Source organism: Akebia trifoliata, chromosome 3 (genome assembly GCF_017979445.1).
Source record: "Akebia trifoliata isolate Shusen 1 chromosome 3, ASM1797944v1, whole genome shotgun sequence".
Lineage (NCBI taxonomy): Eukaryota > Viridiplantae > Streptophyta > Magnoliopsida > Ranunculales > Lardizabalaceae > Akebia > Akebia trifoliata.
The window spans coordinates 59,383,814-59,398,280 of NC_141377.1; the positions used below are offsets into that span (position 1 = coordinate 59,383,814).

General features: G+C 37.4%; 1 protein-coding gene across 4 annotated transcripts; it reads right to left on the minus strand.

The window, feature by feature from the left end:
• Positions 1–1,052: 1,052 nt before the first annotated feature.
• Positions 1,053–13,423, minus strand: LOC147408460 (beta-1,3-n-acetylglucosaminyltransferase radical fringe protein, putative (DUF604)). 4 transcript variants are annotated; one of them, XR_015177105.1, is made up of 5 exons: positions 12,128–13,423; positions 11,480–12,031; positions 11,226–11,359; positions 11,011–11,083; positions 1,053–1,379 (listed from the first exon to the last, which is right to left on the minus strand). XR_015177105.1 is itself a non-coding variant. In XM_086437487.1 (4 exons), the coding sequence occupies exons 1-3, from the start codon at positions 13,058–13,060 to the stop codon at positions 11,249–11,251; spliced, it is 1,596 nt and encodes a 531-aa protein (XP_086293613.1). In that variant the 5' UTR covers positions 13,061–13,423; the 3' UTR covers positions 10,899–11,083; positions 11,226–11,248. The 4 variants fall into 4 exon arrangements, 2 of the variants coding, with proteins under 2 accessions (XP_086293613.1, XP_086293612.1); XR_015177104.1 differs by having other exon boundaries at positions 1,056–1,379; positions 11,011–11,359; positions 12,128–13,422; XM_086437487.1 differs by lacking the exon at positions 1,053–1,379 and having other exon boundaries at positions 10,899–11,083.
• Between the last annotated feature and the right edge of the window lie 1,044 nt (positions 13,424–14,467).

Below are 14,467 nucleotides of genomic sequence, written 5' to 3' on the forward strand. Positions count from 1 at the left end.
TAGTCCGCATGGCCCAAATGTGAGACCTCAGTCCATGCTTTACATGGTCCTTTGGTCCATGCAACCTTTTCCCTATGTATATAAAAGCATTCCTGCTGGCTTTTCCCGGTAATACTCTTCAAATGGGTGCATCAAACAAGTTGTTGGGTATTAAAGTTTCAACCATGATAAGGCCTTGTGATAAATGAGATGACTTCCATGAAACATTATACATTCCCTTGGTCCTAAAATGTCCTGAATCCCAACATTGCGCTTCTGTGATACAAAAAGCATCCTCGCTTGATCTGCAACTTTATACACGCAAAGTATAATCATATTCTCTAATATCAAGAACTTTGGAGGTAAGCCTTCTAATTTATTCACTTGTAAATTATCTCGATGAGGGAAGGAATGCCATTTAAATGGTTTATAATCTGGTTATCAAGGTGTACCTATCATTCAGTTAACCAAAACATCTTGCTTGAGTCATTGCAAGATGAAACGAAACTTTGAACCGTGGTCAATCCATTTTTTGCTTGAATCATAACCTGTTTTGTCCTCTCTCTCAAACCCTACTTTTCTGTATACATGCTCTGAGAAAACTGATCTAGTAATACATTTTATATTATGAAAGGGGGATTATGCCATTATCCTGAAATGCTAGGCCAGTAATAGATATGCCAATCCATTTGTTAATAATACAGAAAATTAGGGTATATGATTGAAGTTGGTTATTGTGGATAACATCATTCTCAAGCTTTGCAGGCCACCTTTCCACATATTTCTTGTGGAATAGTGCAGCACCCTATTTTCAAGTATCTAGTTTTATGTAAGCAAACTAATTAAATATATATCAAAGGAGAAGGATAAGTGAATTAAAACACACCGGGAGCTTCTACGCCGCAAACAATAAAATTACATCTCTACCTGAATTATCTTCGTACTTAAGAAAAAGATCAACCAAAGAGGTGCCGTAAAATTCCTTAGCCTCGACAGAGACCTATTTATCATAATGTTTCTTCTAACCTGCCAACCCAAAAACAAAACCAATGCGTGGCAATGCATGAGCAAGTGAACAGACAAGCTATATGTACTTACACTACTCTTATGCCTCCTACTAATTCAATGGTCAACAGTGAAGATTTTATCCAAGAAGGAAGTGTAACCAAGGAAGGATAAAAAGGAATTGGGGTCCAGACCACTTCAAATCTTTAAAGAATGACTTGACCGAGAATACTCCTTTTGCATCCCATTCCAACTTTTGTCAGCCACCTACCTGCCCACCTCCAAGTGGATCACCACTCCACCAAGTCATTCTGAGATGAAAGTTTGAACTTCCTCAAAGATTTCACCTTGGTGAGGTGGTAAAGTCTGTGTGGTAATACCGTAACACCACAGACCTGCAATCAAAACACCACCTTCAAACTTAAACCTTAAAACAAATAAATATCGACTTCAAAATCATTGAAAATCCTTCTAAAGCTTGGGACCCAAACAACATACCCATAGATCTCTGAAAACAATCTATAACCTTGGTGTTTTTACCTACTGACTTCATTATTGTCACATCTTAAATTTCTATAATCAAATCTCCTAGAAACCATTGACCTCCACAAACTGGTTGTTTTGTTTCTTCACCAAATCTCAAAAGCTGCTTGCCAAAAAAGCTTTTATTGACTTCATGAAAGGTTTTATGTGAAAGCCTCCAACCTCCACAGGCTTAACACAAGGATTTCCAGTCAATCATCATCTTGAAGGTGCCAACTTAGCTAAGTTGGTAAGGATTGTGGTGAGTTGATCCCAAAACTTGGGCATTAGGCTTCAGATTGTAGAACCCGATTTTCGATTCTGATTCTGAATTGTCAGAATCAGATTATAGAAACTGTTTTGCAAAATCTGAAATCTCATTTAGCCAAACAGATTCTGAAAACTGATTTTACAATCCATAATCAAAATCTCATTTGGTTTACACTCTCTAAAAAGTGATTGAAAAAAATTTGTCAAATTATACATTTTTTTCAAAACAATGGGAACAAGATATAAAAATTTCCTTATGCATCTATTTTGCCTACTTTGAGGTCCAAATGGTCTACAAATGTTCGTTTTCTTTTCCGACAGCTACCATATTTCATGGTTTTCTTTCTTCTCCTAATGTAATCAAGGGCTAGGAAATTAGGGCTGCTATAACCCTGGTATGAATATGTGTTATTATGGCCCGTTGTAGTAAGTTTTTCAGTGTTTTATCCAGAAATCATATTGCAAAGTCTTTTTTAGTTCTCTTTTGCACTTGAAACTCGTATATTATTGCTCCAACTTTGATCCTATTACTTTCTCTTAGCACTATTTTATGTCATTTTACTGCTGAAAATTCATTAAGTGAAACATTTGGCTGAAAACAGCAACTAACAACAATTTTTAACTTTTATGTTACATCAACGTGATTGAACTGCAGAACCACTCTTCCCTGCGTTCTTCCATGGAGGTCTTTGTTGTGTACAAAGTAAAGAAATTGAAGGTCAGATTAGCTAAGGAAATCCAAGATTTACAGAAGGCAGGGTGCAAGGTTCTGATGTATTTTTCTCTAGTGCTGAGGAGTGGGAGAAAGATTCATGTGCCAGATGACGATTAAGATCCTATCCTGGAATGTGCATGGTTTGAACAACAGATCCTGGAGAACGATTGTAAAATCTATAATTCAGTTGTATAAGCCTCATATTGTTACTCTTCAAGAAACAAAAGTGGACTGGGTGAACACTTTTCTCCTGAGAGACATTTGAGGAGCCAAGAACAAGGGTTGGTGTTACTTGGCTACCAATGGGACAACAGGAGGAGTGGGAGAGTAAGCAGTTTTGAGAGGAGCTAGATGATGTGGGGTGCTATTTGAGTCATCCTTGGTGCTTGGGTGGGGACTTCAACATCATCAGATTCTCCTTTGAGAAGCAAGGGGGCTCTAAGAATACATCCAGGATGAGAAGATTTGGGGAGTTTATAGGCAAGATCAATCTAGTGGACATCCCTCTACATGGAGGAAGCTTTACTTGGTCAAACCATCAAGAGGTGTTGGTCCTCAATCGTCTGGATAGATTCCTTGTTTCTTCGGATTTTGAAAGGATGTTTGGCCTTATCTCGCAGGTAGCAATTCCAAATTCGATATTCGATCACTGCCCTACTCTGTTAGAGGCGGGGTCCTTCAAGAGGGGGCCTATTCCATTCAGGTTCAAAGTTATGTGGCTAAAGCACCATAATTGCAAAGATCTGATGGCCAGGTGGCGGTTTGAGGGGAATGCAGGTAGTATGTTCCAGAGGAAGCTTAAGGAGCTAAAAGAAATGCTAATAAGGTGAAATAAGGAATTGTTTGAGAGAGTAGAGGTGGCATCGAGGAGCTGGACAGATTGAAAGAGGATGATCCTCTATCCCTGGATAATGGGGCCTTAAGGATTAACCTGAAGGCAAGGTATCAGAGTTTGGCAGTCTCCTCGCATGACTAATGAGCATAGCGGGATTAACCACATTTCCAAGATAAGGGTGAACAAAGATTGGCTAGAGGAGAGGAGGAGGTCACCAAGGGCATTGTAGCTTTCTATTCTTTATGCTGAGCAACATCATAGCAGACCAAGGCCAGATCTTTTGCATTTTGACATGATTCATGATGATCTGTGTGGGTGGTTAGAAAGACCATTCAAGGCGGACGAGATTTGGAACATTATTGCAGCAATGGGTAATGACAAAGCACCCAACCCAGATGGATTTCCAAATGAGTTCTTCAACGTGTGCTTGGAGATCATTAAGGACGACCTAATGTTGGTGTTTGAGGAGTTTCATAGAGAGTCTTTCTTGGACTATGGGTCCAACCATTCTTTTATTGCTTTTCTTAAGATTTTGGGGACAGAGGGATGTCAAGGATTTAAGGCCCATTAGCTTGGTGAACACAACATACAAGATTAACAGATTGAAAGATGTAATACATGGGTTGGTTAGGCCGAATCAAGAGGCATCAAATTTTGGATGAGGTACTTATAGCAAATGAATGTATTGATTCCAAAATGAAAGGTGGGAAGGCGAGTGTGATGTGTAAAGTGGATTTAGAGAAGGCATATGATCATGTTAGCGAAGACTTTCTAGAACACATGCTTGGGAAGATGGGCTTTGGCAAGAAATGGACCTCTTGCATCATGAATTGTATTTTCTCACATTTTTCTTCGGTTCTAGTTAATGAGTCACCACATGTTTTTTCAAGAGCTTTAGGGGGCTAAGATAGGGGAACCTTCTCTCCCCTTTCTTGTTCGTCATTCTAAAATACTAAAAAGTAACTTTCCTAATCTATCTATAATATATTACTAACTTTCTAAACCTATTATAACTCAATTTAGATACCAAAAAGCACTTCTAATTATAGCTTAAAAAATGAAAAAGAATTTAAAAAAAAAAATAGAAACCTAAAAACAAATTAAAGACCACACAAATTAGAAACTAGACAAAATAGAAACTTCCCAAAGTTGCAATAGAAATCCTATTATAATTAAAAAATTAAAATCCTATTAGAACTGGGAAATGGAAATAAATCTTATTAGAATTAGGAAACTACTTAAGATTGACTCCCTAACTAAAATTGTAGATATCCTACATTAGTGGCTTCCTTTGTTGCTTTGAAGCATTATTTGGCATCCTAGTGAACATGAGAAAGAGCAAGGTGTTTGTGATCGGTAAGGTCCCAATTGTGGCCTTACTAGCAGTTTCTTTGGGTTGCCAGGTGAGCAACCTCCACACTTCTTATTTAGGGCTTCCTTTGGGCGCTCCTAACAGGAAATTGACAATTTGGGATCTTCTTATCAAAAGTTGGAAGGAACTTAGTTTTTTGGCAGGTGAACTACGTATCAAAAGGGGGCAAGCTGGCTTTGATCAAAAGTGTGTTATCTAGTAGTTTCGTGTATTTTCTATCCAGGTTCTCAATACCAAGAAATGTGGAGTTGAGGCTAGACAAGTTGTTTCGGGACTTTCTTTGGCACGATAGAGTGGGGTTCCGGAAGCATCATCTTATTAGCTAGATTCCGAGAGTACCAAGTTTTTTACTCCAATTCATCAAAGAAGGGCTTACCGATTTCTAGTTTCAAAAGGATTTCGGGAGGAGTGTTCTTGGGACTATGGCTTCCATCATGCATTTAATGAATGGGAGTTGGAGGCAGTTGGGAAGCTGATCTCTGCACATACTCATTTGTCTCTGACCTAGAGAAGAAGGATGAACGGGTTTGGAGGGTGAGCAAGGATGGGTTGTTCTTTGTGAGATCCTTTTATCGCTCTCTAGGTAATGTTGTGGGTCATGCCTTTCTTGATGTTGTTATTTGGGGTCCGAGAGTTCCTTCTAAGGTCATGTTTTTCACTTGGATTGCAACGCTAGGGAGAATCCAGACGTTGGACTTCTTGATGCAAAAGGATTTTTCCTTGTTGTGCCTAAGAAATGGAGAATCGGCTGACCACATTCTATTACATTGTAGTTTTACTTTTGAGAATTGGTCGCTCTTCTTCAATTTGTTTGGTTTGTCGGGTTGCATGCCTACATCAATCTGGGATTTATTTGAATCGTGGTTCTTCCTTAGGCACTCCTTCTCAGGGGCAAAGAGCTTCACATCGCTTGCAATCTGTTGGGGAGTTTGGAAAGAGCATAACAGACTTACTTTCAAAGGCAAAGGACAGGACTGTAAAGATATGAGCCTTTCCATTTTAGGTATTCTATTTTTTTGGTCAAAAGTCTTTAGAGAATTTAAGGGTGTTTTCTATGAAGATTTTGTAGGTAATTGGGGGAGGGTTTGTTGTATTAAAAGTAAATAGTCCCTTTGCCCTTGTTTTCACCTTGACGGACACCTCGACCGACCTCGCTATTAAGTAATGAATCTTCACACCAAAAAACAAAAAAATAGGGGTGACAATTGAGTGTGGGTCGGATGAAGCATATATCCGTATCCTTATCCAATTCTATATCCGGATATCCATATCCAATTTGTTATCCACTTTTGCTAAGGATTTCCATATTGGATTATTTATCAAATTTTTTAAAGGATACATGTATCCGACTTGTACCCAAATTTCAAATGGATATCCCAGTTGAATATATATATATATATATCATTCAAAAGATGATTTAAGAACCTTAATTTTGGATTATACATATATCTTATTGAATTGACCATATTAAACTTGGATAAAAGGATATTTGAATTAGATAGAATGAATATCCACATCCGACCCTAAAAAAATCAGATAAAATAATTACAAACAATTTTATGTGAATTCTTAATTAGATTAAAAAATGGGTAAATTATACTTTGACCTCTGTAGTTTGGCATAATTCCATGTTGACCCCCTAACGTTTTGATAATTGCACTGACCTCCCTTATAGTTATCTAAGGGGCTGATTTACCCCCCCCCCCTTTCCATCTACTTACCGTCAACCAAGTATTTAAAATATGATTTTTATAAAGACCATTTTACCCTTTTTAAAATATTATTTTTCTTGATAAACAAAATATCCCTGTGAAAAATGGGTTCATATGTAGGAATGCGAATGTTTAGACGAGGGCATTTTTAATCATAGATTTAAAAAATAAAATAAAAGGGTAAAATAGTAAAATAACATCTGAATTTTAACAATGTTAATGAAAGGGGAGGTAAGTGCAATTATCAAAACATTAGCAGGTCAACATGAAATTATGCCAAACTACACAGGGTCAAAGTGTAATTTACCCACACAAAAATTGTACCCATACCCGAATAACTTGGGTCAGATGAGTTGATTTGACCCAATGCTAACCCTAGTGGTTGATGGAATGATTCTTAAAATTTGAATTTATCAAATTTGTACTACTTTGAAAATTAGCATGGGCATTGATTTCTTTAGGGCTTTTTTTCCATCAACCACTTTTGACAGTCGCCCACCTCAGTCGTCGACAACAATAAACATAACTCCAAACACTTTTTACCTTCTTATCAGAACAGGGAGTGCACCGAAAAGCTCATTGATTATCGTAGGTTGATCCACTTTGGCACACATCTCCACCCTTTACCCTCACCCCCCCCCCCCTTAATTATCACCTTGGAAACCATGTCTTCCATACCTAAGACTTGTATCCCTATTATATAGCAAGACAAACATGTCAACAACAAATTTCACGATCATGCAAAATGAGAAAATAAATTATTTTATTGATTTTGATGAAGAATAGTGATACAATCTCAGTACACTTGTTCAATAGAGTGTTTTCCTCTAACTAATAGTCAAATACCAACAAAAAAGAAAGATGACATGTAGCTTTCTTCTCTCCGAGCTTCGCACTTGATCAGTGGAGAAGGGTTTCTTAATTTCTTGATAATGACTTGTGATGCTTGATTTTTTATAGTATCTTTGTGTGGATTTTTTTCTCTCCAAGCTTCGCATTTGATCGGCAAGGAAAAGTTTCTTGGCTTCTAAAGGACTTTTAGTCTTGATCTTCTGTGGCACAATGCATACCAAGGCATAAAATAGATTCACTTATCAAGAACCTTAATACCTCGAATAGACTGAAAACATTCAAAGTTGATTCTCCTCTTCATAATGGAGATCCTTCTGTTAGGCCCTACCGAAACAAAAATAAGAATTGGGGGAAGTAGCCAACATGTTGATGGCCACAGAGATGTCTTCCCATATCACTTCTAAATTTGCACCCTTGCATAGAATTGTTAATTGCCATTTTTCATAATCCTCCTTCGAGATCATATTTTTCGCCTTTTTCTATAATTTGGAACCTTGCAACTCTTGAGTGGAACACTCCGATCAACGTGATCACCTTCAATTTGTGGAGAAACCTCGTTACTTATATAGAACTATTGTATTGTTTTTGCTAGATATTTCCATCCACATCTTTTGTTTCTAAAATCAACATAAGAAAAATCTAATCATTGGTAATAACTATGAGATCTGAGTTCTTAAAAAATACAATACTAAATTTCCTCGACTACCTTTCTCGAGAATATTGGTGCCATGACAATTTTTTACCTAGGACCTTTTGAGTTCTAGATCAACCTAGACCAACATTACTTCAACCTTCATATTCTGTTCCAACTCAAGTACTACTTCCACAATATCTTTCTACTCGGAGCAAATCCCACACCATTTTTTGAACAAATCTCTATCATCTCCTTTTTCGAAAAATAATGTTTCTACTTCATTTTACTAATTCCTCAATTTTATGTGGTAAATGTTTTTTTTCTTCCACCACATACTAGTAAACTTCCTTATGCTATACCAAAAAGCTAAACCCTAATAACCCTTCAACATTACAAGACTTCCACCACTCTTCAATCTTCTTCTAACACTCCGCTCCTTAAACCACATACCCTTGACTTAAAGTAGAAAACCATTTAGTGAAGGATGAGCACATGATTTAAAGCCATTATGGAAAAGGATGTACATATAATCCAAATCCAATCTAGGAAGAGATTTTGGACCATGTTAGGAAAACATCATAAGAAGCCCAACCAAATGGGGGAAAAAATGGATTTTCCTGATTATTGGTCTAGGTCAAACCCACCTCCATAGAGGAAGATCCACTAATGCAAACTATCAGAGCAGGTTCAACCCGAGTAATGAAGATTTAACAAATAAATATAAATGAAAATAACGACATAAAGGGAACTGAAAAAACAAGGCAAGATTCGTACAAGGTTCATCCCAAATTCACAAACTACGTTTTCAGGTTCATTGAGCCATTTGACTTTCTCTTTCCCTTACATCCCCAAGCCCCCATTACACATGGTTTGAAGTCCCCCTAGATACATGAGATGAACTCCCTTCTTCTAATACAATGAGTAGGTGGGGAAAGTAAAAAAAAATCATATAAAAATCCCTTTATATCAAATCACACATACTATTCCACGAACTCCAAATAAATTCCTCATGCATGAATTTTTTCTACACCTCTACAACCCATTTCTCAAACAAGAATTGAATCACCTCTACAATGCATCTAATCTTTATTGAGAAAAATAAAAAATATACCCCTCCTCTCCTCTCTCCTCTCTCCTCTCCTTTTTTCTCACTTCAAATTATAAAGCTTCAAAAGTCTCAAATGAACCATAAAACCTTCCAAGAGAAGCATTAAAGTTCCTTGAAATGATTGGAGTCCAAACACTTTTCACCCAAAATATGAATGCAATCTACTTTACATGCCCATTTTATGATCACCACTTTATAAAGAAAGGAAAACTCTAAACAAATAAGTCATGATTTCATCCAGAAAACTACCTCAGAGCCTTGCCCATCCATTTATGCATGTATCTACAAAAGTCATTAGAAGCCTTGTAAACGCCTTTACACACGCCCACACCATATAAGATGTTTGAAATCCCAATCATGATTATTGAGCCAAACATGCTAACAATCACTATGCCCGTAAGTTTTTTTTAATCAGTGAAGTTTGTTTTTTTCAATGAAATCAGTAACTTGGTGCTGGCAAGAATTGAAACCAGGTTTATGGGTACCCATAGATTTTACCAAACTAAGATAGTAACAAACCCCCATAAGTTGCATATCTATTTGCCAAACCACCAGAGCCAGTAACCAAAAAAGGGCCTCTTTATCATGCTTAAAGGACTAGACTCATCAGACCTTTGTTCTGCATACTAAATCCCAGGTAAAATGTATTACTTCTAAGAATCATTCATCATATTCAATAGGAAAATCCATCCATTCCACATGGTTAAACATCCCACCACCTTATTCCACATCAATTACTATCTACAAAATGCACTGAGCCCTCATTTTGATACCATTTTACTCTAATTCAAAATCATGGAGTCATGTGTACCCCTCCCCCCAATTCCAGTCATGGAGTAGATGAAATAAACCAAAAATTGGATTTTGGTTTGAGATTGAAATCTTATTAAAACTGTACATATCCAATTCATTCTTTGATACCATAGAAAATTCACAAGCTCTATTTGGTATAGAAATGAGCCAACCACAATTGATTGTCAACGAATCATGTCCTAAGAAGGATCAGTTTGAATTTAAAAATTGCAGATTTGGTTAAAAAATGGGTTGGCTAATCGCAAATTAGATTGTTCTTTGGGGAAAAAAAACTTGCACAAGAAAGAGAGGAAAGAGAATCGTTAAAGGATGGAGGAGAGAGAGAAATAGAGACAGATAGCATGAATCACTGAATCGGAGAGAGAAACAGATAGATAGAATGGGGAGGTGAACCTGTTGTTGCGCGTGTTTGGAAGAATGAGAAAGAAGAAAATGAGCGAAAATCTTAAGCCAGAAGTTGGAAGAGGACCTAAGACATGGCCTCAAACGCTTCCTCATTTTATTAAAGATCAAAGACCAATTATTCCAAATTTTTAAAAACAGGTGAATTGCTTCAAATCAAAAACTACCAGCAATGTACAAGGCTTAACATGGATTTTGACCTAATTATTCTCATGTTTGGGGCTCAATGAAGTCATTTCTTTGACACATTAAAGCCAATTGTTGATGATAGCAGTTTAGCACACGCATCTTGAGTCTATTTTGCACGGGAAGGATGAAGTTGAAATGACAATGAACACAAACAAAGAACGACAATTACACTCACAACATCGACTCCTACAAACAAAGAAGGGCGATTACACTCACTACATTGACTCCTCGCCTGCTACTTACACGATGAAGTTTAGAGTTGTTTAATATGCTAAACTACTAAATGAGCCTTGTTGAATATAGAGATCCCCAAATTCCCAATAAACCCAATCCTACGCCAAGCAGCATGCTGCTTGATATCACAGTAATAATTTCCTAATACTTGAACAGGAACTTTATGCTGATCTAGTTTATCATAGGTACTGTATAAAGGAAACCCAAGAGATTGATATTGTATGGAACTTGGAAACTACTAAAAAGAACACATAGGTACAAGAAAAACAGAACTAATTCTATCATCATCAATAATCAGTATTTACTACAACTGTAATTGAGTCCATTAGGAATTTCTGAATATCAGATCATAGATTATGATTAGATACCTTCTGAACAAAAAGTGAAGGCAAAAAGAATAATTCCCGAGCTTTGAAGCCTGCATGCCCGATGTCTTCAACTCTACAGTGTACAGTGAATCTCCCTCAGATACCCACAATCAATAAGCACGGCCTTTGAATTGTGAAGTTCAAACTTAAATTGAAGATTAAAGAGAAGGCCCATCTACAGAAAGAACTTCATAGCCATAGAAAAGTGGATAAACCTTGACAGCATCCCATCTGATGTTCACACAGAATCAGCAACAGAACCAAAAGCTCCTCTTTCACACTGCCTAACCGTCAATCTTAGAAATTCATCGTTTGTTTGGTTTACTTTGCAACATAGCCGTCGCGGCACCTGTTCGAGAGCATCCAAGATGAATTTTAAAATCATTTAGAGCTACAAATGTTGTCTAAATTAAAGGGAAGCCATAGCATAATAATATTAGAGGAAAAGAAATGTGAATGAGAAACACACCACATGCCAATTCTTGCTGAGTGGATACCCTGCCACCCGAATATTCTTCACATAACGCAACGGAATCGACCGTGGAAAGCAAAAGACTTTCCTTTTAAGATCATCTTTCCCTTTGGCTCGTCCATATGAACCCATAGTAGCATTTCTATCCTTCCACACGTCTTTCAAAAAGAAGAGAATTGGCTTTTTACACACCGACCTGTGAGTATCTCTTGTGTCAAAATCAAACTCGTTTCTGTGACTAATTTTGTTCCACGCTGAATATGTTTGCTCAGACCGCTCCAACTCCCGTGGGAGCACAATGTTTGGAAATACTTGAACAACATAACCCAGTGAGATAGAGAATGTTAACTTATGCATGCGATCATAACAAATTGACCGTTGTAAAAAACTTCTGGGATCAGTTTTCATTGCCCTCGTAAAAAGTTTCAGACCCTCAAGAGAGCTCAAGCCAGGATAAAAAGGATCAACAGACTCGACATGATGAATCGACACAAAAGGAGCTATCGGGTGAGCGGATAAAAGGCCATGAGCATTGCCCCTAATGTCCCACTGAAAAAAGAAGAACAAAAAAACTCTTGAATTTAATGTTTAAATCAATAACAACAGATTATATAGAGATGATAAGAATAAATAATAAAAAATTACCTGATGGAAGCCATGTTCTCTGGTTAAAGGTATGCCGAGTTCAGAAATGCAAGCATGGAGACGATCATCGCTGCCATAGAGCTTGGGATAGCGCTCTAGGCAGTCATCCTGAATCTTGGAAAGGGCCTCTGCAAGAGGATAGCTAATGGCGATGCCACCACCACCAAAAGCCATAGAATGACTGAAATAGGTATTGGCAGAGTGACTTTCAGAGGGACTACCAATGTAAACCATTTCGGATGAATCATACTTGTTTAGAATATCAACCAGATTATCAGGATTAAAGATAGTATCATCATCACCAAGAACAAACCATCGAACATCTGGTAGACGAAGGCGGAAGCATTCGGAAACGATACGAGAGATCCTAAGGCCAGAAGGGTGGCCTGTAGGGTTAGTGTAGCGGAATCTAGAGATGTCCTCGGAAACCATGATGGAAGGTAAGGAGTTATCATGTTGTTCTTCTTCTTCTTCATCAAAGGGAACTCTCTCTTCTAACCAGACGTGGCCTCGCATGTCGTTAGGACGCCACCAGAGCCTAACGAACTCCTTGCGGCGTTTCCAGAGTTGTGAGGAACCAGCGATGCCAAAGACAATGTGCTTCAGAGAGAGTTCATTGGTGGTGGTGGTAGTGGTGAGATTGATAGTTATGGGGGAAGGAGGAGGAGAGATGGAAAAAGAGAGATGATGATGAGGATGATGTTTGTGTTGCCAAGGGAAGGATTGAGGGCTTCCCTCCCAATCCTTGAAACGGTGCCAACATCGAGTTGTAGTGCCAGAGAAAACGAGAGACAGCCAAGCAGTGGTGGAGATGAGGAGAGCCAGAACCGCCACAACAGCGGTTCCTGTGCGGCTCTGACGCCATCTGATGCGGGCTCGGGAGCGGGTGATGGAGGATCGGTTGTTGTTATTGTTATGGTTAAGAAGCATCATCTTCTTCTTCTTCTTCACCACATCTAAGGTTCATTTCTATTCTACCGCTCGCCTCGCCTCGCCTCTTAATAATAAAACTTAAAAAGAGTTAGTGGGAGAGAGACGATACAGGACCAAAACAAATGAGAGAGAGTAAAGTTAGTTTTGCATAATATAAATATAAATTTATTCTTATTTATGGCGTGGTGCGTGAGAATTGAGATTGCAAAAGATAGATTAGGAAAGGTTATGCGTTGGATTTGGTTTTAACCTATTTTTGAATTTTGAACCGATTTTGCCGCAATCTCTCTCTTTCTGTCTCTCCACCAACGCACTTGCCCAGAGGAAGAATAACTGTGGGTGCGGGTGAGAGAGAGAGAGAGAGAGAGTGAAACGTCAAGGCTTCCTTTGTTTCGTTTCGGAAATACGACTACAATTTTTTAATTTTTATGCGACTTCCTTGCATAAAAGGCTACTCAAACCTCTTATATATTGACACGTGTATTTAAGAATACAAATTTGTTGTATTCATAAACATTATAAACTTGATACCCACCCCCCCACCCCTGAAATTCTTGAGTTGTATAAACTAACGTTCTTTGTAGGGTTGCAACTTGGACGGGTTGGAGGCTCAACCCAAGTTGTAGAATCCTCAACCCAACGATTGGATTAGAGTTCAATCCGAGATTGAACTTCTAAAATTGGGTTGATCTCGAATTAGTCCAAGTTAGGTAATTTTGAATGGGTTGGATGGGTTGGTCTCATTGAGCAAATCTAATTTCATTTCGATCTACACATAAATTTTATTTTATATGTTAAAAAATAAATACAATATAAAAAATTTAAATCACTAGTAAATAAATCTGCACACAACTTCCAAATCCATTAATTTTTATATTATAATTTTTTTTCATAATTTTATAAATATATTTAAAAAGAGAAAACTAATATTTTTAAAAATAATAATAATAATAAAATAAAAATATTTATATGTAAATATATAGCATCGGGTTCGGGTTGAGATTTTCTAGCCTAGGCTCAACTTATTTTCCATATAACCCAACCCATCAATCAGGTTGAGTTTGGGTTAACTCGCTCAAGTTGCAGCCATAGCTCTTTGTACGCTCCCTAATGTTGTAGTGCATAAAACCTTAGATCTTTTTTCTTGTGTATCTTGAAGAAAATGATTTATGGTTCTATACACTGTCATGTCAAGGACAGTATAAAGAGCGTCAGTTTATCATTACCCTTTTTTATAGGTCAACTAATTTGTGAAATAGTTTGAGACTTAATCATGACTTGTCAATGCTAAATTTGATAATTTTTCATGAGAAGTTCCTTTGTAATATTGGTGTATTGCAACTTATACTTACAACGCACTAATATTATGAATCAAATGATATAACTTTAAGTGGATGATCATTAACA